Source organism: Manis pentadactyla, chromosome 14 (genome assembly GCF_030020395.1).
Source record: "Manis pentadactyla isolate mManPen7 chromosome 14, mManPen7.hap1, whole genome shotgun sequence".
Lineage (NCBI taxonomy): Eukaryota > Metazoa > Chordata > Mammalia > Pholidota > Manidae > Manis > Manis pentadactyla.
In genome coordinates this window covers 31,861,460-31,888,551 of record NC_080032.1, presented here as the reverse complement: position 1 = coordinate 31,888,551, position 27,092 = coordinate 31,861,460, and the positions used below count along the sequence as shown (strand labels likewise).

The 27,092-nt window shown below is 42.0% G+C and overlaps 1 protein-coding gene across 8 annotated transcripts in view; it reads left to right on the top strand.

The window, feature by feature from the left end:
- Nucleotides 1-27,092, top strand: part of CTDSPL (CTD small phosphatase like) — a 107,112-nt gene that overhangs the window by 61,142 nt on the left and 18,878 nt on the right. For all 8 annotated transcript variants that reach the window (XR_005032040.2, XM_036921611.2, XM_036921617.2 and 5 more), the window contains exons 2-3: nucleotides 15,868-16,022; nucleotides 23,744-23,776. Coding sequence is in view for 7 of the 8 variants with exons in the window: in XM_036921611.2 (XP_036777506.1) it covers nucleotides 15,868-16,022; nucleotides 23,744-23,776 (188 nt within the window). In the remaining variant the exon portion in view is untranslated. The remainder of the gene's footprint in view (nucleotides 1-15,867; nucleotides 16,023-23,743; nucleotides 23,777-27,092) is intronic.

Genomic DNA, 27,092 nt, shown 5'->3' with positions numbered 1-27,092 from the left:
TTGCTCAAAGCTCAGTTGTGTTTAATTTTTTTACTATTACATTGTAGAAGTTCCTTATATTTTTTGGATATTAACTCCTTACTAGATATATGGTTTGCAAATATTTTCTCCCATACAGTGGGTTGCCTTTTCATTCTCTGGATTGTTTCCCTTACTGTGCAGAAACTTTTTAGTTTGATGTCCTGCTTGTCTATTTTTGCCTTTGTTGCACTTTTTATGGTGTCATATCCAAAAAATCATTCCCAAGACCGAACTCTTTTCTTCTAAGAGTTTATAATTTTAGGTCTTATGTTTAAATCTTTAGTCCGTTTTGAGTTGATTTTTGTATATGGTGTAATGTAAGGGTCCACTATTATTTTGCATGTGGATATCCAGTTTTCAGAAACACCATTTGCTGAAAAGACTAAACTTCTCCCCTTTTGCAATCTTGGCTCCCTTGTTGAAGATCATTTGTGTATGCATGAGATTATTTCTGGGCTTTCTATTTTGTTCCATTGGTCTTTATCTCTGTCGTTATGACAGTACCATACTGTTTTATGGCTTTTGTAATATGTTTTGAAGTCAGAAAATGTGAGGCTTCCAGCTTTGTTCTTCTTTCTCAAGACTGTTTTAGCTATTCAGGGTCTTTATAGTTCCCTATGAACTCTAAGATTGTTTTTTTCTATTTCTGGGGAAGAAATGATAGGGGTTACATTGAATCTGTAGGTTGCTTTTGATAGTATGGACATTTTAATAACATTAAGCCTTCCAACCCATGAACACAAGCTATCTTATCATTTATTTATGTAATCTTTAATTGCTTTCAGCAATGTTTTGTGGTTTTCAGTGTACAAGTCTTTTGCCTCCTTGGTTAAGTTTATTCCTAAGTATTTATTCTTTCAGGTGCTATTCTAAATGCAGTTATTTTCTTAATTTCCTTTTCATTGTTGGGTTGTTCATTGTGAATGGATAGAAATGCAACTGATTTTTGTGCATTGATTTTATATCCAACAATTTTGCTAAACTTGTTTATTAGTTCTAATAGTATTTTTATGGAATCTTTAGGTTTTCTATATAGATCATGTCATACATGAACTGAAATAATTTTACTTCTTCCTTTCTGAGTTAGATGCCCTTTATCTCTTTTTCTTGCCTAATTGCTCTAGTTAGGACTTCCAGAACCATGCTGGATAGAAGTGGCAAGAGTGGGCATCCTCACCCTTTCTGATCTTAGAGGAAAAGCTTTCAGTTTTTCACTTTAAGTAGGATATTAACTATGGGCTTTTCATTATTAGCTTTAATTATGTTGAGGTAATTTTCTTTTAATCCTAGGGATTTTTTAGTGTTTTTATCATGAGATGGTATTCAATTTTGTCAAATGCCTTTTCTGTATCCATTGATGATCATGTAATTTTTATCTTTTACTCTGTTAATTTAGTGGTATAAAACACTGATTGATTTTTGTATGTTGAACCATCCTTACATCCCAGGGGTAAATTCCTTGGTCATGATGTATTATCCTTTAATATACTGTTAAATTTGGTTTGCTAGTATTTTGTTGAGGATGTTTTAATCTGTTTTTCAATTATATTGGCCTGTGGTTTTCTGTTCTTGTAGTCTCTGTTTGACTTTGGTATCAGTATAATGCTGGTCTCATAAAATGAGTATGAGGTTTTCCCAACTTAAATTTTTTGGAAGAGTTTTGAGAAGGATTGGAATTAATTCTTCTTTAAATGTTTAGACTTCTCCAGGGAGGCCATCTGGCCCTGGGCTTTTCTTTTTTGGAATATTTTTGATTACTGATTTAACCTCCTTATTCATTTTTGGACTATTCAGATTTTCTATTTCTTCATGATTTGGTTAAATTTTTCCAGGAATGTATCTATTTCTTCTAGGTTATTCAGTTTGTTGCCATATAATTATTAATAGTTTTCTCATAAACCTTTTTATTTCTTTGGCATCAGTTTTAATGTCTCCTCTTTCATTTCTGATTTTTTTATTTGAGTCTTCTCTCTTGTTAATCAGTCTTGCTAAAGATTTGTCTATTTTGTTGCTCTTTTCAGAAAACCAGCTTCTAGTTTCATTGATTTTTTTCTATTGTTTCTCTATTTTGCTTGTTTCTGTTTTAAATTTATCCTCTCCTTCCTTCTGGAGCTTTGAGCTTAGTCTGCTTTGTATAAAGTTAGGTTGTGTATTTGAGACTTTATTCTTTTTTAATGTAGCTATTTGCCTCTATAAATTTCCCTCCTTGTACTGCTTTTTCTAGGTCCCGTAAGTTTTGGTATGTTGCGTTTTCTTTTTCATTTGTCATTAGATATTTTCTAATTTCCCTTTTAATTTCTTCTTTGACCCCTTGGTTAATCAAGAGTGTGCTGTTTAATTGCATATTTGTGAATTTTTCAGTTTTCTTCCTTCTGTTCACTTCTGGTTTAATTCCATTGTGGTCAGAAAAGATACTTGGTATGATTTCAATCTTAAATTTGTTAAGACTTGTTTTGTGACCTAATATGTGATATTTCTTTGAAGAATGTTTCATGTGCAATCGAGATGATTATGTGTTATGCTGTTATTGGGTAGAATATTCTGCAAATGTCTGTTAGGTCCATTTGGTCTCCAGTGTTGTTCAAGCCCTATGTTTCTTTGTCTTCTCTCTAGATAGTCTATCCATTATTGAAAGTGGGTTATTGAAATCTCCAACTATCATTCTGTTGCTATCTACTTCTCCCTTTAGTTCTGTCTATGTTTGCTTCATGTATTTGCTTGCTCTGATGTTGAATGCATATATATATATATAAAATTATTATGTCTTCCTGTTGAACTGACCCTTTTACCCTGCTGGAAAAAACATCCTGTTGAATGTTTTTCTTTGTCTCATGACAGTTTTTTACTTAAAGTCTATTTTATCTGTATGAGTATGGACATTCTCTCTTTTGGTTACCACTTGCATGGAATGTCTTTTTCCATCCTTTCACTTTCATCTTGTGTATTCTTATATCTAAAGTGAGTCTTTTGTAGACAGCATATTCTTGGATCTTATTTTTTATAATGTATTCAGCCACTCTGTATCTTTTGATTGGGGAATTTAATCTATGTACATTTATAGTAATACTGATAGAGAAGGTCTTACTCTTGCATTTTTTTGTTCTTCCTGTCCTTTCTAGCTATCTTGTGTTTCATTGATTTTTTTGACATGCTTTTATTCCTTTCTTATTTTCTTTTGTGTCTCTTCTATGGGAATTTTCTTTGTAGTTACCCTGGAACTTAAATAAAACATCTTATAGTTATAACAATCTATTTTAAGCTGATAACCAAGGCCACTTTTAATCTTGGCACAGTTTTGGGGAATAAAGAACAACAAATAGATTTTTTTTTTTACTCTTTAATCTTAACTTATTTTAATTACCTTAATGGAATTAGCTAAAAGTAGGGGATATATATTTTATGAGCTTAATGCAACTAAATCCCAATGGTATTTTTTTAGAACTTCATAAAGTGATTCTGACATTTATCTGGAAGCATAAAGGGTTAGACTATCCAAGACGTTTTTTAAATAAATAAATGAAAGGGATTGGTACTATTAAATATAAAAACATAAATCTGAAGCAGCAAAGCTGTGTGTTAATAACACAAGCAAAGGACCATAGTGGAGTGGAGTGAGATGGGGTGAGTTGGGAAGGCAGGGAAAGGGAGAAGGGATGGGATAGAATAGAATGCCCAGATCAGTATATGAGGATGAATTGTTTAATAAATATTATTTGATTAATCTTTTGGGAGGGAAAGGTAGATTCATATATCCTACTGTGTACCAAAGTAAGCTATAAACAGATAAAATATTTACTTTAAACTAAAAAAGAACTAGAAGAAAATGCAAGTGAGTAGTATATCATATAGGGTGGGAGGAATTTTTAAAAATTGTTAGATTTGACTTCCTAAAAGCTTAAAACTTCACATCCATAACCACTATAAACAAAAGTGAAAGGCCTAAAACAAACCTAGACAATTTCCAACATATGGAACAGTTCAAGGATTATGTCTCCAATATGTGACAAAGGAACTTTTACAAATCAAAGGAAAAAATAGAAAAATAGGCCAGAAAGTATATAAGCACAGTTGAAAAGAAGAAATAGAAATGGCCAAAAAGCATATGAGAGATTGTAGAACTTGAATGACAATCAAGGAAATGCAAATAAAAGCAACAATGAGTTGCCGTTTCCACCCCTCAGATTGACAAAGGCTATTTGAAGTCTCTATGCTGGCACAGCCTTAATGGAACAACCCATGGGTGGGAGTGCACCTCAACAGTGTCTCTCACAGTGGTGGATTGTCCATAGGTATCAAAAGGCTTGACATATTTTTCAAAGACTTTGATCCCAGCAGTCATACTTCTTTCTAGGAACTTTTTCTAAGGAGATAATCAGACATACACATAAAATTACATGCTCTATGCTCACTGCAGTATTACTTTTTGACATGTTTATTTTTTGCTTATTAGAACGTATGCTGCAGAATCTAGAACTATTATTTTAATATATAAAATTCAGAGGGTACTGAAAGGAATAGAGTGAAAAATAATTCTTCCTCCCTCCCAGCTCTGTCCTTTACTCCCATAAGTGGGGCAACCAGTTGCTTATATATTCTTCCAGAGGTACTCTTGCATATATAAGAACATGCATGTGCTTGTGCTTTTTATTTTGTTAATTTGTTTAATTTTTTATTTGAAGGTTGATGGTTACTTGCTATATGTACCATTTGTACCTTGCTTTTCTCACTATTGTATCACAGAACATGCTCTGAGTAGGCCATGTGGTGTAGAGGTTAAGAGCCAAGACTAGTTGAGTTTGAACAAACCATACTAGTTACTAGTTATGTCATCTTAGACAAGTTCCTTAACTTCCCTGGGCCTTGGTTTCCTTACCTATAAGTGTTAGCTATGATCATACATATCAGGTAAGTGTTAGCTATTATCAGTGCATATGGAGCTGCAGCCTTCTATTTCACAACTGTATGATAATCCACAGCAAGATTATATTATCTTTTGTTCCACATTAATGGACAACTAACATTGCTGTTGCAAACAAATTGGAGCATTTGTTATGAAATGTTAAAGGAAACAACATAAATGTCCAAAGTTAGTTTAATAATAGCACAATGCATATCCATACAGTGGAATACAATACAGCCAGTCAAAATAAGGTTGTAGAAGGATATCTGATGATATGTGAAAATGTTCACATACATTTTATTAACTAGAAACATTTGAATACTTACTTACTGTTTTTCCCATTACAAACATGAGGTAGATTGTAAAAGTTGAAGAACAATAGGAAAGTATAAAGAAAAATAGTAATCAACTGAGTCCCAGCAGAAATTGCTGTGATTACTTAACAGACTGGTGCATTTCACGTAATTCCTCTTTCTGAGAAGTTACACTAATTATTTTATAAGAAGCAGGGGCTGCCATATTCACTAGAAATGACATGGAGCTATGAGTTGGGTTCCCCAGCTGGGGTTTTGGCCATATGTGGGTGACAGATTAAAGCTGCACGGACAAGGGAGGCTGCTATGAGCAAGAGGGTTTACTAGGAGAGGGGTACTCTTGAGCTGTGTTTTCTCTTGAAGAGCTGCAGCTGTTTTTTTTTAATATGTCAGTCATTTTCATTGTTCTCTGTTTCCCTTCAGACATTCATTCATTAATAAACATCTGCTATGCAGTCCTCTTTGTATCAGCACGTTTTAGCTCTCAGGGACTCAGACAAGAACGAGTTCCAGGAACCAGGAGCCTACTTCCAGAGCTAGTCCAGAAGCGCATTACAAAGTTACAGATGGGGGACACACAGGGTCTGAGATGCTTCTCCTGACACTGACCCCAAGCTGATCCCACATGCCTTCACAGTGATCATTTCTTGTGGCTGTTCAGTATCTTCTCTGGTTGCTATGCATTAATTAAATTAACCATTCCCATCCTCCTGGACATCCAGATTGTTGGCAGGAATACTTCATGGTCTTTGACACATCACTCTCTGCTTCTCAAACGGGTTGTCCCAGCTTACAGAGTTAGCAGCAATGTGTGAATGAATGGGCCTGTGAAACCTTACCACCATTGGCTGTATGTTTTTCTTTTTTATCATTTCTGTACATTGAATAGGTACAACATCAGGCCTTATTGCTTAAGCATTCACTTATTTGGTTACTGTTAAATTTTAACCTTTACTGCCTCCTAAGTGCATTATCCTTTGTTCAGTTACTTATTTTGGCTCTCAGTGTGAAAAACAGATTTTGTACAGTCGTGGTTAAGAGCTCAGGTTCTCTACTCACACAGACCTGGTTTAGATCCAGCCTTGCTACTTAGGAGCTGTGTGACCTTGGGCACAAGGGCCTGGGAAAGTGCAGACATAAGGAATGGTGTTCCTAGCCAGAGGGGCTTTCCTGGAAAGCTGAGTCATGGGGAGTTTGGTAGCCTGGGTACATTCAGGGCACGGTGGGACAACCACAAAGTCTGGCTTCATCTCATAAGGCCGCTGTATCACTGGCTCATTTGGGAGTTTTCAATGGCATCTGGAGTGAAAGCAGGTGGCGCAAGGCCTCATATTCAGAGTTTCTGTTTGGAAATAAAACCCAAACCCCAAAAAGTGCTGGGACAGGCAGAGAGGGGTTGTGGGGAGGCTGAGAGCCCCGCAGTTAGCCTGCTCTGACTTTGAGCTCCAGCACCCTCACTGCACAGTTTTGTGTAGTCCCCCTCTCAGTTTTCTCATCAGAAAACAAGGTGAGCCTATCAGCACTGCTTGCTATGAAGGCCAGAGATTATTTTTATCAAGGGTCTGGCACAAACAAGGCACTCAGCCAGGTGGGCTATTACAAGACAGCACGGGAAGCATCCTACCATCATGGAAGGACAAGGTTAGAATTCCTCCCACCCAGCTTTAAGCCATTAGCCCTTGCACTTCCCCCAGATTCCTCCCTGGAGGAACCACTACCAGGTAGAGGCTGCAGTGGGGAAAAGAGCTTTCAAAGGTATGTTTCTTTCAGAGTGGGGGGTGGAACTCCCTGGGGGAAATTTATCACTTGGAAATAGAATAGGAACAAGCTGGATATCTAAAAAGGAGATTTTTTTGGTAACTAAGCCCTTTTTCTAGGAGAAAAAGATGTTTGGATTCTCAGCAGCCACATCTGCTTTTGAACTCAGTGCAATCTGTGCCCTGGCCTCTCACCATCCCCCACCTCCCCCCTTTTCTTCAAACAGAGGAAAGTTGTGTTTGTTGACCACTCTTTCAGGGTGGGAAAGGAATGTAATGTATGCAGAGACTGCCCAGAATTTCCTGTCAGACACCCATTCCAAACCACGTCCCTGGGATGCATTCCAGAGATTGCAACCCAATTCTCCAGGAGAAGAAATGGTGCATTCATTTAAAGGCCAGCCCTTGGAAGGAACTCCCCCTCCTCCCTTTAAAAAAGGTGTTTAGCTTTTTCCATAGTAGTAGTGTAGTTGTGAATTCATGGTCCCTTCAGGGTTTCGTGTGCTCTGACACCCCCACATGTACAAAAATACCCTTACCTTAGGAAGCTCCAGGGAGCACTTTGTCGCCTTAACAGCACTGATGTCCGCACTGATGCTTGGTACAGGGCATATTTTTAAGGTTCTGCCCTAAATATTTGGACAATACAAACCTGCTGTTGAGCCCCTTTTTTAATTCTGCTCTTGTGACAAGAAAAGGAAGCTAGTTTTGAAGGCAGGTTTTGGTGCTTTGACACATTAGCTGTAGAGGTCATGTGTTAAGTCAGTTTTCTCCTAGAAATTCTATTACATTGGATCTGTGGCAGTCTGGCTCCTGGGCTGGTGTGTAGGCTGGAAATTAAAGGCAAACCGTCTTTTCTGTAGTTGCCAAGATGCAGTTTCTTCACATGGGGAGAAACTTGAATGATTGAGGATGGATTCACAGTGGGTAGCAAGCCTTTCCACCTTGTCTCTGCTACTCTCATCTTCATCCTGAACTACTCCTTTGATTGTGTAGAGAGGTGTGGGTGGAGCTGGGAATCCTTGGTCAGATTGGAGGTAAGGCAGATGGATGGGTGTGCCCACAAAGGTGAGTATGTGAAGCTCAGCCATGATGTAGACCCTGGAAGATTTGGTCCTAAAGCCAGGTTTCAGGATGGTTCCAAAGCCTCCCCACCTCTGGCATCTAAACCAGGTCAGAATGCAAGAACTGGAAAAGTACAGTAATTATGAGACTCAGGCAGCTATCACACTGATTACAAAACGTTGGCTGTTTAGGGTCAGCATTTCAGTGTCTGGTTACAGACAGCACCGTTTAGATCAGGAAGTATAAGAGGATGATTAGAAATGCTCCCTCTCAGCCTGTGCATATCAGCTGGTTGTGATTCCATCTGTTGGCATAAACACGATTTGATCACTCTTTAGACCAGCCCTCCCGGGCCACTGAAGGGCCAAACCTAACTGTAAGTGTCAGAGGATTTCTCCTGGGCATTTCATGTTTGTAATTACCACACGTTCTTTCTAACGTTATTTCATTTAAGGTTTCCTAGGAAAGGCTTGCATCCTAGGGTTTAAGCTTCACATGCAGAGCTGCGTTTTGTTTGTTCAGTTTCTGTTGTCATTAAATGAAGAAACCTTCACTGGGTAGGAGGTGAAGTTTTAAAGAGCTGCTTCAAGTTCTAAGTTTAGAATTCACATAACCAAAACCAAAACAGGTCTGCCTACGTGTTTTCTAATAAAGCTAGGCTGTTTTTCTGAGGACTATTGTCTGGCTGCAAGCTAACTTCTGATGTTCACAGTGAGATGCAGCCGTACACCTAAGTCAATCATAATTTTTGTTGGCATATTTCAGGCTGCTGTTTTCTCTGCATCCATGCAACAACCATTGGGGGAAGGTACTTTGATTCCCATACTATTGGTGTGGCTTTGGGAGAGGAAGTCACACCCACTAACAAACGGCAGGGCTGAGTCTTGAACCCAAATGTAACTCCAAAGCTCACTGTCTTTCCATGTAACTTGCATTTAAAGTCAGTTTTTAAATAAGAAATCCATTCTAGCCTCTTTAACAAAATGGTCTACACTTCTGATTTGCAAATATGGTGTCCTTGAAATCCTTGATGCAGATAGCCTCAATTAGTCATAATTTAAACTTCAAACTTAGAGGTTCCAGTTACAGAAGTCCAACAGTGACATTTGTGTACAGATCTGGTCATGTCGCTCTCCATTTCCACAGAATCAAATCCAAACTCATCACTATGGCTTACAAGGCCCTTGCTGTCACCAACTCCATCTCACACTCCTCACCACTTTGATTGCTCAGATATTTCACACTCTCTCCCACATGAGGTCCTTTATACACGCTGTGTCTGCACTTCCCTGGTCCTCCAACAATTTTATGACATGTCAGCCAAGTTTAGAAGACATTTAATCTGAAAAGTCGCTCCTACATCTGGCCTATATGCACTTCTTTGGGCCCCATCAGTGCCCTGGGCTTCCCCATCATAGCAAGACTCTTACTGTAATCAAAATTCTTATTCCTGTCTCTCCCCCAAGACATGTGCAGGAGGTAGGGATGGTGCCTGGGTGGCTCATCAGAGTTTCTACACTGCCTTGCCTAGGACCTTATATCCCAGGGACAACCCTTTCCATTGCAAATAACATAAGCCCAATTCACACCGGTTAAAGAGAAAATGAGAATGTAGTCTCTTACATAAATGGAAATTACAGGAGAGTCTGGTTTTAATGAACCAAGTCTTCAGATGCTATTGTCAGAGTCTGTCCCTCTCCATGTCTCAGCTACTTTTCCTCAGTTTTGGCTCATGCTCAGGTAGGTACTTCTGACTTGGTGGCAAAGATGGTCACCAGCGACTCCAGGCTTATGTCTGCCAGCTCAGCAAACCAGCAGAATGAAGACATCTCTCACAGTAGCTGTAGCAGGAGTCCTGGGGCAGACTCTCCTTAGTCCAGTTGAGTTATGTGCCCATTTCAAAGCCAGCCATGTGGTTCCAATCAGCCAGGCTTGGTAATGGACTGAAAGTTGGTGAGTGAGAGCAGTTCCCTGGAGGAAAATTGAGGAGCTCTTGCCAGAAAGAAGGGTGATGGACTCTGGCAGGCAGATGTCAGATGCCTTCTCTACTCTCTGTTAATAGAACACAGCAGTTCTTGTGACTAGGCCAGCACTCTGCCCAGAGGCCAGAGGGGAGGCTTCCAGGCTTGACATTAGGGTTGAGGACCCAAGGAAGGCAACTATCTTTGCGACCACTTTCAGCCACCTCTCTCACAGGCCCTCTCTTCACCCATCTTTCGTTGTGCTGGAGCGCAGGAGGCCCCAGCCCTGGGAGAGGAAATGGGGGGAAGCAGGGTCTCCCATTTGCTAGGCAGTGGTGACACCAAGTCTGGGGGCCTAGATAGAAGCATTGGCTCCCAGAATGTATCCAGGAAGACAGAGCCATGTGCCTAGGTGTCCTCAGTGTCACGCATTCCCTGCAGTTGTCAGAGGTGCAGGGGGCATGGGTAAGGCTCTCCAACTCTTCACAGCCCTCTCAGGGTTTCTGCCCCACCTGGGGCTGCCCAGAGAAATGAAGAAAGTTGTCTTACAATCAGCCCATGAGCCCCAGCCTCCCCACTCCTGCTCTAGAACATCCAAACCCATGGCCCAGCCACTGGTGTGGAGAGGAGCACAGCTGCTGGGACCAGCCAAGGGCATGTCTTCATTAGCAGGGCTCTGGAAAAGAAGGGGGCCATCCCTCTGCAGGACTGCACTGCCAGAGCCCAGAGGAGACGGCAGCATTTAACAGCCCCGGGGGGAGCCTGCAGGAGATACCCGGATGAGTCCTTAGCCTTAGCCTCCTTGCGTGGTCGTCATGCGGCCCTCCTTTCTGATGCACAGCTCAGGGCAAGGAGACCCTGGGTGGGATGCGGACTGGGAAGGCGCCATTCTCAGCAGAGGGGAGAGCTAAGCTGCAGCCCAGAGGGAGTTGAGTGAGGGGGTGGGGAGAGAGAGTGGATGCTTCCCCCCTCAACTTGAAAGTTTTCTTTTTTTTCGAGGAAAAGCAGGTAAACAGCCTCTAACAGAGCTCATCTGGACACTTAGCCCCTTCCTTTTCCCTCATGTCTGCCTCCCACTTTTAGAGCAATTGAGTGGAGTCCCTTCTGAGAGCTTTCTAGTCTTGCTTTCCAGGTTACAGTTTATGTAACCAAGGTCTGTTACAGGAGTTATGCTCCTAGTTGTCAGATGCCAGGGAAAAATGTATACTGACAGCATGCAGCTCCTGAGCCAGGATTTACCCCCAAGCCCCCACTCTTTTATGAAGCAAAAGCTTTTAAGAGACTAATGATGATAATAAGAGCTATATTTGTTAAGTGTGTGTCCTGTAATGAAGTGCCAGGCACTGTTCTGAGTCTTGATGATAACTCATGTAATTCTCACAAGCCTACAGGACAAGAGCACCTTTAGTATCCCCATTTTCCAGGTAAGGAAACTGAAGCACAAAGTTGCTTAACCTTGGTCCTGAGCTAGCATCTATCCCTGGGCAGGTTGACTTCAGGGCCACATTCACAGCCACCAAGAGATCCCCTCACTTGTTGGGTTTTACCTACATGGGTGGGTCATGCTGATAATTAATTAATTAATTGTAGGATACAAAATGGGCAGAGGGAAACAGCCAAGAAGCTATTATATATAGCTATTATATATACTGTATGTAGTTGTCCAGGAACAAAATGAGGAGAGCCTCAGCTGGGATGTGGAGGGATGGAAGTTGCTGAGGACAGATTTCAGAGGTGTTAAGGATATCAAACCACCCACTTAGCAGAGGGAGCAGGATGGATGTTTAGACTGGGAGATTGGTGCCCTGGGGGAAGAGTGGAGGTGAGACCCAATCTGACATGCTGAGAGCCTCCTAGGAGGTACCCAGGGATGTCCAGCAGGCATCTGGATAAACTGACCTGGAAGTTAGAAGAGAGTGGTGGGCTGAAGACAACTCAGACATGTACACGTTCATTTGGGAGGTTAGTGCCCAAGGGACAAACCACGTTCCCTGAGGTGTGCTTCCTCCAGGAACTGGGCTTTGAACCAAGTCCTGAAGGACAGGAGTGGTCTGACAAGCGGGCATCAGAGGAAAGGAGAGTGGGAGATGGGGTGTCATTGTGATAAGCCTATCATGGAGGGAAAGGGGAGTGAGGTGGGCAGGTGTGAGTGCATAGGAGAAGGAAGGTTACACGGAAAAGCAACAGAAAACTTTGAAATGGTTTTTGATGACTTTTTCCTCCTAAATCTGATAAAAAATGAAAATCTTTAGACTGACGTTCAAAGTTGCTATGCCCTCCTTTACTCTTCCAAAGTATCCTTAAAACCAATGCAACAGGAAGATGTGTGCATTGAACTACCTTTAAAGTCCTCCTGTTACAACGAAACAAAGTGGGCCACCAGGAGACACCCCACATGTATCTTACCAGTAGGAACATTCACAGGGGAATGAGGGCAGATGATGAGAGGCAGTCTTGATTAGAAACAAGGAATAAGCAAGACCACATCAGTGCATCCAGGCAGGGTAAGAAGTGAGTGGGCTGCCAGGTGAGAAAGCCAGCCGGAGCGTTGGCTAGTCTGGTGCCTTCCCACATGGGCCTCTTCTGGATGTGAAGGGGTGTGCTCTGCCCTGGTGGCAGTGCGGTCCAGCAGGGGCGTGACCCCTACTTCCTGCAAGGCTTATCTGATAGCTTAGTGGGCGTGGGGTGGGAGAGCATGGCAGCAAATCTAAAGGCTTGGGTTTAGAACTACGGTATGGTTGCTCCCGAGCTTTATTTACTAAGTTGCTAAAAGGAAGCTTAACTTGACTACAGTCGTCCCTTGTACAGCACACGTGTGAACCACACAGGTCCACTTATACACGATTTTTTTCAATAAACGTATTGGAAAATTTTTAGAGATTATGGCAATTTGAAACGTTTGCTTTTCTCTAGCTTACTTTATTACAAGAATACAGTATATAATATGTATAACATACATAACTTGTGTTAATCAACTGTTTATGTTATCATTAAGGCTTCCAGTCAACAGGAGACTATGAGTAGTTAAGTTTTGGAGAGTCAAAAGTTATGCATGGATTTTCCACTGCTCAGGGGTCAGTGCCCCTAACTCCCACATTGTTCAAGGGTCAGCTATATTTGCTTTCCCTCGTTAGAGTAATATCTAAGTACCACAAAACATTTGGAAAATACAGAGAGAAGAAATGTAAACAAACACCCATAGCATGACAGCTACTATTACTATTTTGACATACTTTTGCCAATCTTTTCTCTATTATAATCTCTTTTAATTGGTTTTGCACAATTATGATCAAGTCAGAGTCCAGTTACTTATCTAATATTATAATATAAACACTTGTTCATTGAACTCTGGATTTTAAATTCATGTGTCAACCAAAACCGTTTTACCAGACAGTGCATGAGGAAATCAGGAGCCCTCTGGATTGGCATGGGAGGGGAGGCAGAGCTGGGGTGAAAGGTGGTAGGGTCGTGAGACCCAGACAACCCTCCTCTCAAGCCCTTTCAGGAAGGAATGAGTGAGTGCTGAGGCGGGGGTCAGGCTGTTGCTGGTCCTGAGAAAATCCATTGCCCTGGCTAATCTGATATTGTGGGCACCAGACAAACCCAGGAGTGGTTGGAACATTAGAAAGCTCCCAGCCTCCCAGAGATTCCTGCAGGCCCTAGAACTAATCTTATTTAGAAGGAAGAGTGCTGGACCCTCCCATAGCTGGGAAGTGAGACCACTTGGCTGTTTCTCCTCCTCACACAGAGAAGGGAGAACCTGAGGAAGCTGCCATTGCCCATCAGGGGCCAAGGCCTCTCAGCAGCTTCAGTTCACAGTCACTCCCACAGCTGTTTGTGGCTTCTACATGGTAAATAATTGTATGATGGAAATTCTAAGCAGATCACTGGCTCCAGGTTGAGGATTTTTTTTTAAACATACAAGTCAGTTTGTCAACTTGTTAGTTATGGGGAAGATTTAAGGGATCTGAGGATGAAAATAGGATCTGGGAATGTGTTTTTATAGAGCTGTTTACTGCCCAGGCTGGGTATTGACTGCTCACATCTCTGAGACATAACCAAATAGTTTGTTTACTTGCAGAGAAATGTGCTATCAGCCAGGGAAGAGACAGCTTTTTTCCTCCTTCTGATATCTGAGTGTGGCATAAAAACTAAAATACCATGATAACTGTGAAACAGTTTCACCAGTGGCTGAACTTAAATGGGTTCGTTGTAGTGTTTTTCTCTTCATTGGGTGCCTCTCCCATCCTCAGTCTGACCTAAGTGTGTCAAGATTGTCTTCAGCACGGCTGCAAACACACTTCAGAAACAGCCCACTTGGGTTCGCATCCTGGCACCTGCCGTTACTGGCTGTATTTCCTCAGCAGGAAGTCAGAAGCGGTAACACCTGTCTCCTGGAGTAGCTGTGAGGATTGCACGAACTGAGGACTGTAACGCCCCGGAGCTCCAAGGGCCAGCCCTCGGTAAACAACCCCACCACTGCTGGCCACTGCTGCTCGGGTGGCCTCTGTGCCTGGTCTGACCCACGTGTGGGGCCTGAAATGAGAAGACCAGTGTCTGGGTCCTGCTCGCACAGACTCACAAGGAAAATAAGACAGCCAGCTTCCCCAGGGAAGTAGTGACTGAGGATCTTAAATTCAACCTTATGGGGCCATTTGCCCAAACCCAGGCTAGAGACCATCTATGCCTGTGGACTTGCTGGCCATACAGCTTTTCAGTCCTTTTCTGAATGCATTGGTTTCACTACTAGCAGAAGAGTATTCAAGACTTTCAGCAAAGGTTTTATGATCTCTTGAGAGGGAAGGTGCTATAATCATGCCAAAATTGCTTTTTGGGAGAGAAAAACTCCAACGGTTATCACATGGACTTGGTCATTTCCTACTTTGGTTATTTTCCCATTAACCCCACACATGGTCCCTTTGCCTGTGGCCTCTACTTTCCTACTAAGTACTGTTGACCCACCCAGGCATGGTATGTGGTGGGACAGCCCTGGCTGCATTCCCAAGAAAAATGCTCTGCTCCTCCAAGTTGTCAGTCTCCTGCCCTGAGGTGTGTTTTTTGTCTAACTTTTGCCTATTATTTCTGACATGTGGCAGCTTGTCTTGAGACCTGGGTAAGAAAACGCATCCCTGACTCCCGCTGGGGCCTCAGTCCAGGTCGGACCAGGGAGTGAGTCCACACAGTGTTGCCTTGGCTGTCATGAGGATGGGCTCTGCCCTGGCCAGCCCTGCTCAGGCCCGAGCGCCTGTTCTCTGTCCCATGTCTCCTGCTGTTTATGTTTTAAGTATAATGGAAGCCTCCCACCCTGAGCTCTGTGGGTCAAGGCTCCCATCAATTTCTTGACAGATGGCAATTTAAGAAAGAGGCTCCTTTGTGCCCTTATACATCTTTATTTCTTAAACCATGAAGTTAGTCATGGAACAGAGAGTGTCCAAAAACATAGTTTCAAGGTGACTTTTTCCTGGCACCCTTAACAGAGAAATGCTCAGAGTGCGTTAAGTTTGATTTTGGCCTGAAAGGATCTTTGTTGGAAGTAATGCTTAGTGCAGGGTGGGAAGACTGTATCTACCAAGTTCGGGAATGCAGGTGGTGCTCCCCTGAGGGTAGGTCAGTTAATGAGCAAGCAGCCCCCACTGGGCTGAGGTCAGAGGAATTCTGTCCAGCCAGCAGGATTGGACTCCATCAACCAGCTGGCCCACTAGGAGTCCCATGTTAAATAACAATCCTTTAGAGTAACTTCCTGCGTTGGGGTACCCTGCTGTCAGCACTCTGGGGGCAGCTGCATGCTCGAGTCTTCACGTTTCGCTCACATGAGAGCACACTGCAGCTGCCCATCTCTCTCTCTGCAGCATCCCAGTACGGCGCCAGCTTAAAGAAGCAGAGAAGCCGCAGCATCCTCAGCTCCTTCTTCTGCTGCTTCCGAGACTATAATGTGGAGGCCCCGCCAGCCAGCAGCCCCAGTGTGCTTCCGCCACTGGTGGAGGACAATGGTGGGCTTCAGAAGGTCAGTTCTGATGGGGGCTGTGCACGTGGCCAAACTCAGCAGCTGCATAGCTGCACCATTCTTGACAAATGTCCTTCATAAAAATCTGTGACAGTATATGTGCAGCCATTTATTTAAAGATTTGAAATTACCAAACAAGTCATCTTGTTGTTAAAGGATATCTCAGTCATTCCCATTTAGTAACTAAGGAACATATTTTGATGAGAATTATAAGTCACTTCACATTTTTGTAACTCTCTTGGGAAGTTGACTGCAAAATAGAGAGTTAAAGAGCCAGGAGTAGACAAGTGGAGAAACAAACACAGAAAAGAGCCAGTAATAAATATAAATGTATTTAACTACCTTGCTGAATAACAAGCATATTTGTTACATATTCTCTTAACATGTATCAAATAAAAAAGGGAAGTCCTGTTGTCACCATACGTTAAAAAAAACATTCTGCCCAAATGTTGCCTAATAGACACAGAAACAAAATAACTCAGAACAGTCAGAGTAAAAGGCTGAGCAAAAAGGTATCACAAAAGTACAGGCAGAAAAGAAAGTAGGGGTTACAGCATTGTCTCAGTTGAAATAGAACTTAAGGTAAAAATCACTGAAAAAGGCAAAGAATTATTCATTATGAAGACAGAGATTTAGGACCCACAGGTCATAAAAGTCTGCATCCCAAGTAACATGAACAAAGGGCATGAACAGGCATTTCACAAAATGAGAAATACAATTGGTCAATAAACATGAAAAATATTCAGTGTGGTCAATAATCAAAGAAACACAAACTAAAACAGTGAGATGTCCTTCTCCATCTTTCAAATAGTCAGAGACATTTTTAAAGATAACATTTAGGTTTTCTCTCTGGGGGGAAACTTGGCAATATAATCTTAAAATCTTAAAAATGTGCCTATTTGATTATGATTGGCACACATGGTGTGCCTGTTGGGTCACAGGGAAGACAGTGGAGCACAGAGAAGACAAGTACTATCTCTGGCATCTTACTACATTGATGGACAGTGACTGCAATGGGGTATCGGGGGGGACTTGATAATATGGGTGAATGTAGTAACCACAATGTTGATCATGTGAAATCTTCATAAGAGTGTATGATACCTTACATCAATGATACCTTAATTTAAAAAATGCCTATTTGTTCAGCCAAGAAGTTCCCCCTTTTTGACATAATCATCAGTGCAAAGATTTACCCATAAGATACTATGCAGCATAGATTATGATCCTGCAAAATGGTAAGCAACTGGATGATCAGCAGTAAACAATAAGAGACTTGCAGCATAACCACACAAACAGTATGCCACTATTGAAAATGACATATCATAAATATTATTTATATAGGGAAGTGTTCACAATACATCATTCAGGAAAAGACTAAGGTATAGAAGGTGAGCACACCTATAAGAATGCAGGTAGTCAGACACACACAGGCATTTGTAAGGCTAGGAGGATGTAGGCCAAAACTTGAAGAAATTATTGCAGACTGGTGGGATTTTCTCCTCTCCTCTGTGCTTTTTTTCTTTCTTGTTTTTTCCTCAGTTTTCACAACATAAGCTTAAATTCCTTTTGTGATTAGAAAATAAACTATTTTAAAAGCACATAAGAATCTAAGGAAGAGATTCTGGGACAATGACCGCCTGAGCACATGTCTCTGGCCATTTAAATTCTGTGTCTGGATAAACCCTGGTGAGCCTGCTGGTAGAGCCTGGAAGGTACATTAAAGCCTCCAGTTGTCCTCACATCTCTAGGGAAAGGATAGACATGGGGGTCATATTCTCCAGTGTTCAGTGAGAAGCAGGGAATCCCCAACAGAGGGAAATGCTTGCCTCTCTTGGGGTCCTGGGACAGAGGTTTGAAATGTATAGAGGTATGAGGTCAGCCAGTGAGCAGGACCTGTGGACCCCCTGGGAAGGGCCTGCCCTGCCCACTGGATCGTGTGGTCCGCTGGGCCAGGCCTTTCTCAGCCCCTGTGCCCTGGAGATGCTCCGCAGTTCTGGAGCTGTCTCCATCTCCTGTGGCCTGTCAGGTTGAGCTCTGCTGGACCATGAAAACCTTACCCTCTGCCCCTTTGTGTACCAGTGGCAAGAAAGCCCAAGTTGACAAACCAGTATGAGGCTCCTCTGAGTCCCGAGGTGGAGCTAATGGAAGAACTTCAGCATACAACTCAGGGAATGGTGTTTCAGGAAATGGACTTGAGTACAAAAGTAATTTTTAGAGCTTAAAAAAAGAATCCCATGGTTCTAAATATAAAAATCTGGTAAACAAACTGAGAAAAAGGGGAGTGAGAATAGTCACGCTGAGAACTGCATTAATGTTCTGGAGGAGTGAGTGGAAGAAATACCTTACGATTCAGACCAGAAACACAGAGATGGCAACTGTGAGGTGCAGAAGAGGATCTAGGAAATCAAAAGTGCAAATAGTAAGAGTTCCAGGAAGAGAGGAAATTTTTCCCTGAGCTGAAAAAAGGCTTAACTGCAAACTGAAGGGGCTCACCAAATCCACAGCAGGACTGGAGGGGCCAAGTGGGGAGCACATGCCTGAATACATGCTGTCAAAATTCTGGAATGTAAATATAAAGAGAAAATCTTACAAGCTACCAGAATAAGTCATTTTCAGAGAAAATAAAATGTTACTAGTACCAGACTTCTCATCCACAACACCAAAAGCCAAAAGTGAGAAACTGTTCACAGGCTCCAGAGGGAAAAAAATTACAAACCAAAAATTCTATACATGACCAAGTTATCATTTATCTATGAGACAAAAGAAGTACATTTTCAGAGATGTAATGATTCATAGAGGGAGCAAAAAACATCTGGGTGAGATTGGTATTCAGGTCCAATAAGATGATAGAACATGTAGGAGTAAGTACAACTGTCAGGAACAGAACTGTAACAAGTAGCACAATTAGAAAATAGATCCTCACAATTCATAGTGAAAGGGGAAATAACCAGAAATGTGAACAAGCCATCAATATTAAGGAAAGGGAAAAAGAACAAATATAATAAAGAGTAAACTTAACATAAAAACTAGGCATAAAGCCAAGTTTAATGAACCAAAGTCTCCTAACAAGAGACCAAGACTATAGCAGCTTGTATGCTATTTCTAAGACTATTCCTGTCAGACAGGAATGTTTAATGGAGTACTTACTTAATTGGCAGTAAGTAAAAGAAAACTGACAAATAGCTTAAACAAATAGGGGATTATTTCCCTCATGTAGAAAGTCTGAGTCTGGCAGTTGCTGGGGTTAGTTTAGAAGCTTGATGATACCAGCAGGGACCCAGACTCTTCTGTTATTTCATCTTCCCATCTTTCTGCTCTACCATCCTTGGTACGTTGGGCTTCATCCTCATTGTTTATTAACTCAGAGAGCTTTAGATTAATACCCACACTTTAGGGAAGATGAGGGGGAAGAGTAACACTAGCCCTATCTGTCCCTTTTTGAAAAATAAATGCTTTCACAGAAAACCCCCAGAGACTTCTGCTTATGTCTTATTGCCCAGAACTGTGTCACATGGCTACCCTCCAGCAGCAAGGGAGACCCAAGAGAGGAAGAATTTAGACTGGCATATTCCTGCCCTCCATGAAACCTGAGCTCTTTTCATAAAGGAGAAAAGCAGAATGACCACAGAGTAGATATACTAGTTAGGGTGGGTTCAGTTATGCTGCAGTAACAACCCCAAAACCTCAGAGGCTTACACAGTTAGTTTTTACTGAAGCTTCATGTTTATTGTGGGTTGGCTGAGCCTTCTGGTCTTCGGCACCATCCAATAGAAATATAATGTGAGCCACATATGCAATTTAAATTTTTCTAGTAGCCTCATTTTTTAAGATTTTTTAAAGATTAAATTAATTTTAATAATATATTTTGTTTAACACAATATATCCAAAATATTTCAACATGTGATTGATAGAAAAAACTATTAATGAGATAAAAATTTACATTCTTTTTATCTTACTCTTCAAAATCTGATGTGTATTTTGTACTTACAGAACATCTTAATTTGGACTACCCGGATTTCAATAGCTATATGTGACTAATAGCTACCATATCAAACCCATTTGATGATTCTAATTTTGGAGTTGTATTTTGGGTTTTCTATGCAAATAATCATGTCATATGCAAATAAAAACCAAATGCTCAGTAGCCACATGTGACTAGTAGCTACATTACTGGAATACATAACTGTCTTGTCCTCCTTCATGGGTGTAGACTGAGGAAGGCCCCAGTCTCTTTGCTTCCATGACTGTCAGAGTAGGAAAAAAGGAATGTGGTAGGTCACACTGGCTCTTAACGTTTTTACTCAGAAGTAACATTTCAACTTATATTTTACTAGCCAAAGTAATTCATATGACTACACCTAACTTCAAGGGGCATAGAAGTATAATCCTACCATGGCCTAGAAAGAAAACTGCAATTATTTGGTGAACAGTGCTAATGAGTATTAATTATAGTAGGTGGCTAATAGTTTCTGACCCAACAGCTAATGTACAGTGATTTTTAAAAAGTGGAGAGTACAGAGGTAGGAAAATATACAGAGCAGATCAAAGAAAAAGAAAGCAAAAAATGGCAATATTAAACTCATGTAAAACAAGATTCAAGTCCAAAAGCATTAAACAGGAGAGAGATGTTTTATAATGATAAAAGGTCTAATGCATAAAGTATATTAGCCATAAACCTTTACATACCAATCAACAGTACAGCCAAATACATAGAAGAAAACCACTTAAACATAAAAAGCTATAAAGTAAAGAGCAAACAGCATAGGAAAATCATTGGCAGTTTCTGGCTTTGGTAATAAGACAAGATAATAAAACAATTGGTATAAATAATGAAAAAATGCAAACTAGTTTTACTTGCATATGAGATGATTATTTACATAGGAAACCCAAAATACTACCAAAAAATTAGAAACATTAAACATTTTTTATATGGTGGCTCTTATTTATGGAGAAAGGTTTATGTTACTGGATAGGAAGATTTAAAATTTACATAGAAGAAAAACTGTCTACGAATAACTGAGAAGTTTTTGGGAAAAAAAATGAAGGATGACTTGCCTTAAAAGATAGAAAATCTCCCTTTACACTGGTGTAGAAAAGTACATCAGTGGAATTTGTATGATGAGATTCCACTGTGAACCCAGTTGCAGCCCCAGATTTTGACATCTTCCCTCAGTGTACTCCCTCCCCCAATTTAAAAATCACTGATGTAGGGAATCGCCATTAGTGAAGGGAACATAGTTTGTGCCCTAGGCCTATAGAGGAAGAAAAAAGAGAGCCATTGCTGTCACAGTAAAAGTTATTTTAAAATAGCATCTGCCTCAATGAAATGACATGAGAAAATGGTGGTGTACCTTTGGAAGGTTACCTGGAATATTTAGTATATATCAGAGAATAAAGGTCTTTAAAGACAGTTCCTCTGGCAGAGCTGAGATCATCTGGACTTAGTGTTCATTAGTGGACTTCCTTCAGTGAACATTTGTCCAAAATTTAAAGAATTAACTTGACTCTGAGTAATGCATCATTTGCATACTACTTGACTATTCAGTCTGTGGGACCAGACCCCATAGAAAGAGCTGTTTCGAAGTGGAGCAGCTAATTCCTCGAGGAGGACCCTCTGCCCTTTGCACCCAGCTTGGTCAGGACACCTGGTACACAAAGCCCAGGTCCATTAGATGTGGAAGCAGATTCTAGGCCTTTCTCTACTGCTGATTCCCGGGTCTCCCTGCCCCTTGGATCTCAGCATACCAGAGGAAGAGGGAAGGCTGTGGGCAGAGTGCACAGATGGCCTCTAGTGTTCCATCTACCCTGCATATTTACTTTCCCTGGAGAAATGCTTTAGCAGCAGTGGCTTGGGGTGACAGACATTGCCACCATCACAGTTACAACCTGGACCTATAGGCCAGTTGCCCAAAACAAGTGTCTGCAGCCTCTAGCCAGAAGTGAGGAGTCAGCACCCAAAGACCCCAATGGCAGAGGCCATGGAGGACTTCTAAGAGTGAGGACAGAGTAAAAGGGAGTTCTGGGTACTCCCTAATACATGCATACCCCATGTAGACACACACACACACACAGATACAGGTAAACCTGTAGGGTAGTTTTCAAGCCCAAATATCTGTCTGGTCATAGCCTGTGTTGCCAAGTTGTTCAGATGTTTTGTTATTCTCTCTCACATCACTGATGTGCTCACCTCATCTGAAGGTGCACCTGTGTGTAGGGGCTGTTGCAGTCTCCTGCTAGTGCACTGGGTCTCAACCAGAGGTTATTTTGCCCCCTAGGGAACACTTAGCATGTCTGGAGACATACTTGATTGCCACTGTCAGGGTCTCTACTGGCTTCTAGTGTGTAGAGGCCAAGGATGCTGCTGTTAGACACCCTGTGATGCACAGGACAGCCCCCATGTCAGAGAGTTGCCAGGCCCAGGATGTCCACAGTGGGGGGTTGAGACACTACTCTACAGTGACCCAACAGGCTTGTAGGCTTCTGTGAAAATCTCTCCCACCAAAAGCAGTGACTGCTCCCAGGTCTGCATGTTGGGAGTTATGTTATTAAAGAGCTCGTGAGATGAACTCTGCCTAAGTTCTTGAAAACAGGATTTGATCTGACTGTGCAGTCACCATGGTGTCGGAAAGCAGCCCTGCCTTGAATAATGACTGAAGGCAGTTTAGAATCCTTAAGACAAGCCCCAGGTGTCCTGAAAAAGGAAAGAGCCATCAAGATCATCTCAAGAGGAAACAATAGTGGCTGTGCACTGCAGAGGTGGTGACTAGGGGCTGATGATAATTGAAGAGTTCCAAGTGGCCCTTGGAGTCTGACCAGAGCTTAGAAAGGCACCAGCCACCTGCCACTGCCGACATTAGTTGACCTCTTCCCATGAGACCACTGTCATAGTGGCCTGCTCAACAAAGCTAGATATGTTTTTCGTGAATCCTTCAATGCAGGAGACAGTGAGACTGCATCTCTTTTCGGGGCCTATGGTGCTGCCCTCCCAGTCATTGCCTCCCATCCCACCATCTGAAAAAGAAGAAACACAGAACTGGAAATGCTCAGTGGAGAGAAATGTGTTCTTTATTAGCACTTCTTAATAATGCTAAAATGAAGTAGTCTCCACAACCATATTTGGAGTGGCTCCTGAGGCTGAGGAGTCGGGGGGGCCCTTCCTCAGGGCCTGGGTTTTCTCCACGTTCCCCATGAACACAGGCTCCGGTCCTCTTAGGAAAAGTCACCTCCACGTCTGTAGCCTCAGAGGGCACTTCCTGCACCTTGTCTTGTCCCTCTGCCCAGTCCTCCACTGGAAGAGGGCCAAGGGGCTCCTTGTAACCTGCATACTTATCTGCCTTGCCTGCATATTTATGACCTAAGGCTTGTCTTTTTAGTGGAGAAAACTTACCTAAAAGAAGAAGCAAGCTTTAATTTCTTATTTTTCAAGTAAGGATTAAATGCCTGGGAGTCAGGGAGGTGCTATTTAAATAAACAAGATGATTAGTGAGCCTCAGGAACCCAGCCTGGTTTGGTGGGGGGGGCAGGGGGCAGTGGGGGGTACTGGGAGGCCCAGTGCCCTAACTGTGGAAAATCTCTGGGCTCCTCCTGTTCATTAAATACCACCAGATACAGAGAATGGGAAATCACAGGGCTGCTGTACCCAAGCACTTTGAAGTTTCTTTTGAGTATATGATCTACTTCTCTTCAAACCTGACAATGACTTTTTTTTTCTTTTCCCTCAGGGTGACCAGAGGCAGGTCATTCCCATACCAAGTGTATGTATATTTATCCAATTTTATTTAAACATTCATAGAAACTTGTAGCTCTGGGCCTACTAATGTAAAAGATTTTTTTTTTATGTTCATGCTTACGTTGAGTTGTAGCATGTGATATAAACAGCTTTCCTCTGTTAAAAAAGAAAAATGAAGCTACATTTTAAACTGTGAGCAGGAACTTCTGTACAGACAGTTTCCTTTCTGCGGAAAAGCAGAGCAACCGGCATCTACTAACCAAACTCTCACCTTTCCTTTCTCTCTGCGAAGGGCCGCCAAGTCTGCATGAGCTAAGGCAGCTTACTGCACCCCCACCCCCGTACCTTAGCCCCAACTCCATAGACTGGGAGAACATACTTCTGCCCAGACATGGTTTTTGCCGCATGTTCTGTCCCAGTGGAACTGGACTCACCAAGCCCCCGGCCCGGTGAGCAGACCATTTCTGACTTGTTCAACAGTGTTGGTAGTGTGGCCATCCATGGCTCTGAGACCAGAAAAGTCCCCCCAGTTGTAATCCTTGAACTGCAGGACACCCCCTGCAACAGGCTGGCTGGGCTGCCACTCTGCATCCTCTGGCACTCCCATGGGTCACCCACCCACTTCTGTGTCCAGCCCAGGGATTTGGCAGAGTGGCGACACCAGTGTCCCACCCAGGCACACACCTGGACCAGCCACCCCTCAGACATCTAGTGTCCTCCTGCTCCTTACCCTCCTACTCCACCAGCAGAGCCATTTAGCCTGAGGCCAGTCAGCAAGAAGCAGACCAGTGACTGACTCCTGCAAGAAACTTGCGGTTGAGATGTCTGAATCCAACAAGACCTTTCAGACAGTCCTGTGCCCTTAGAGAAAGATTGAAGCTTTGAAAGATGTCCATAAATTGATAGTTTAACCCACACAGATTCTCTGATTCAGATTTTTTTATTCAATCTGTTCATCTATCTTTCCTTGGACCTTTTCACATGTTTTCTGGAAACATCCAAGAAACACAACAGTCTTACATCAAAAGGATTGGATTTCATTAGTACAGGTTGACTCCAAATTTGGTAATGCTTGTCACTTATAAATTGCCCAAAAAAATTGTTGTGTAATTTCATTTTTTTCAAAGCTTTAACTCTCCATTGATTAACAAGTTTCAAGGGATTGTGAAGTGACTGAGTTGCCAACATGTCTGAGGGTTGGGCTTTCTGACTGATCAAAAAGGCATGACTTCTGGATAAGAAGTTTGAGTAGGGTGCCCAGTGGATAGATACCAGAAGTCTCTTTTTAACCTTTATACGAAGTAACTTCATAGATTTTCCCTGCAAAGTTACTGCATTAAACAGGTGACAGGTGGCAGCTGTCCCCCCAACCTCTTGACACTCTGATAGCACTGTTTTTTCTGAAAGCTAATCCACAGCTATTTGTAAAGTTCAGTGTTGAATCAAACCATTAGTCAGGGTATAAACTCTACTGAGGAAAATGACCCTTTCCCCACAAATCTAGACTCATTCTAGAATCTCAAAATAAAATAACCAAGGAGAAAAAGATTCCTTGTGTAATTTAGCCCAATATTCGGTTAATAAGCTACTGACCACCTCCAATCTGTGAGACAGTGGGTCAGGCCTATGACTGTGAAATGTCTTGCAGAAAAACAAAGCCTAGCTAATGTAGCTTGTGTCTTTGAATGAAAACCTCCAGAAAAGCAGTTCCATGGATGGTCAGGCATGGTGTGACCTCCGCTGCCTGCTTAGCATGCAGGACTGAACCCAAGTCCATCTGGAAGCCAGCTCAGCCCCAGGATTCAAGCCTTGAGATCCCCTGTCATCCACCTGTCGAGGCTGCAGGTCCCATAGACAGAGAAGCCCTTCCCTTTCTGGACCACAGGGCAACCTGGTCCATGCTGAGAGCCCCCTCAGAGCTTGGGCACTGCACTGTAGGACCAGAAATTCAGGCTTGTGCTGAGCCTCCAAACCATGGCCTACAAAGTCCTGAAAGCTTCTTCGAGGGCCTGAAGAGAGAAGGTGCTCCTGAGCCTGTGGGTGCCCAGAGTGTTCCAGCTAGAATCCTCCCTCTCTGCTTCTCACCTCACCCCTCTTTTTTCATTCTTATGCTGCTCTGTTTATATGTGCAGGTTTGGTCTTTTGATTTTTTACTGAGCAATGATCCAAGCTCATGGTTTTAAAAAATACTGAATGATTAAAGTAGAAAAAAAAATCACCCAACTTGGTGCCACTCCCTAGAATAACCACTTTTAATATTTGTTTTGTATCATGAAAGCCAAATTATCCTCCAGAAACCTAATTTACATCCTGCCAAGAGGATATGAGATTGCCCATTCTCTTGTCAAATATAATAATTATCAAGTAGTTTGATCTTTGCTAATCTGAAAGAATGGGATCAGTGTAATGCTTTGATTTGCATTTCTTTATGAATGATAGAACACCTTTTCACAGGTTTATTGTCCATATGTCTTCTTCCCCATTCATTTCTTCCAGGTTTTATACTATGTTATCTTTTTAAATTTCAAGGAAATTAGTACTTTCTGCCAGATTTTTGATACATCTTTTGGCCTTGTTTATAATCATTTTGACCACAAAGAAGTTTAGTTTTATATAGGCAAGTGAATTAATTTTATTCTCTTGGCTCCTGAATTTTATGTCATGCTTAGAAAACTCTCCCCGCTCTATGATCATAACCCATTTTTCTCCTAGTATTTTAATAGGGTCATCATTACACTTAAATCTTCAATCCACCTGGAATTTAAGTTGGCATAAGCTGTGAAGGAGTGGTACAGCTTTACTTCCTTCTCCAAGGGGAAGTCAGTTGTCTTAAGACCATTTATTGAGTAATCCATCTTTTACACACCTATTGGAAATGACATCTTTCTCTGGACTTGATGTTATATGTTCCATTTAGTAACATTTGTCTCCCAACTATTAACTGGAATCTGGAGCCTTCCATCCATCGTATTGGATGGGCTATCTGGTAAAAGCCAAGTGTTGAAGGGTGAGGAAAAGATGCAGGGGGACAGGTTTAACAGCCACTGAAGCATAGCTGGCCCTGGCTGAAGGTGAGCCCCCAGGTGCTTTCACCCCGTAAGGAATGCCGCTGGGGCTGTGACCAGCATCTGCTACTCCCACACTTTTGCTTGAATCTCACTCCGTACAGATGCCCACATGCGAGGTTGACAGTGCAGCCGAGTTGTAAAAATGCTGAAAGGGAGAGGAGACATTGTTTTCTAGCAGTAATGTTTCTACACTGTTTGCCTAAGCTTTTTAATAAGCAGTAGTATACTTCTCACCAAACCTCATGAAGAACATAAAAGCAGAACCACTGTTCT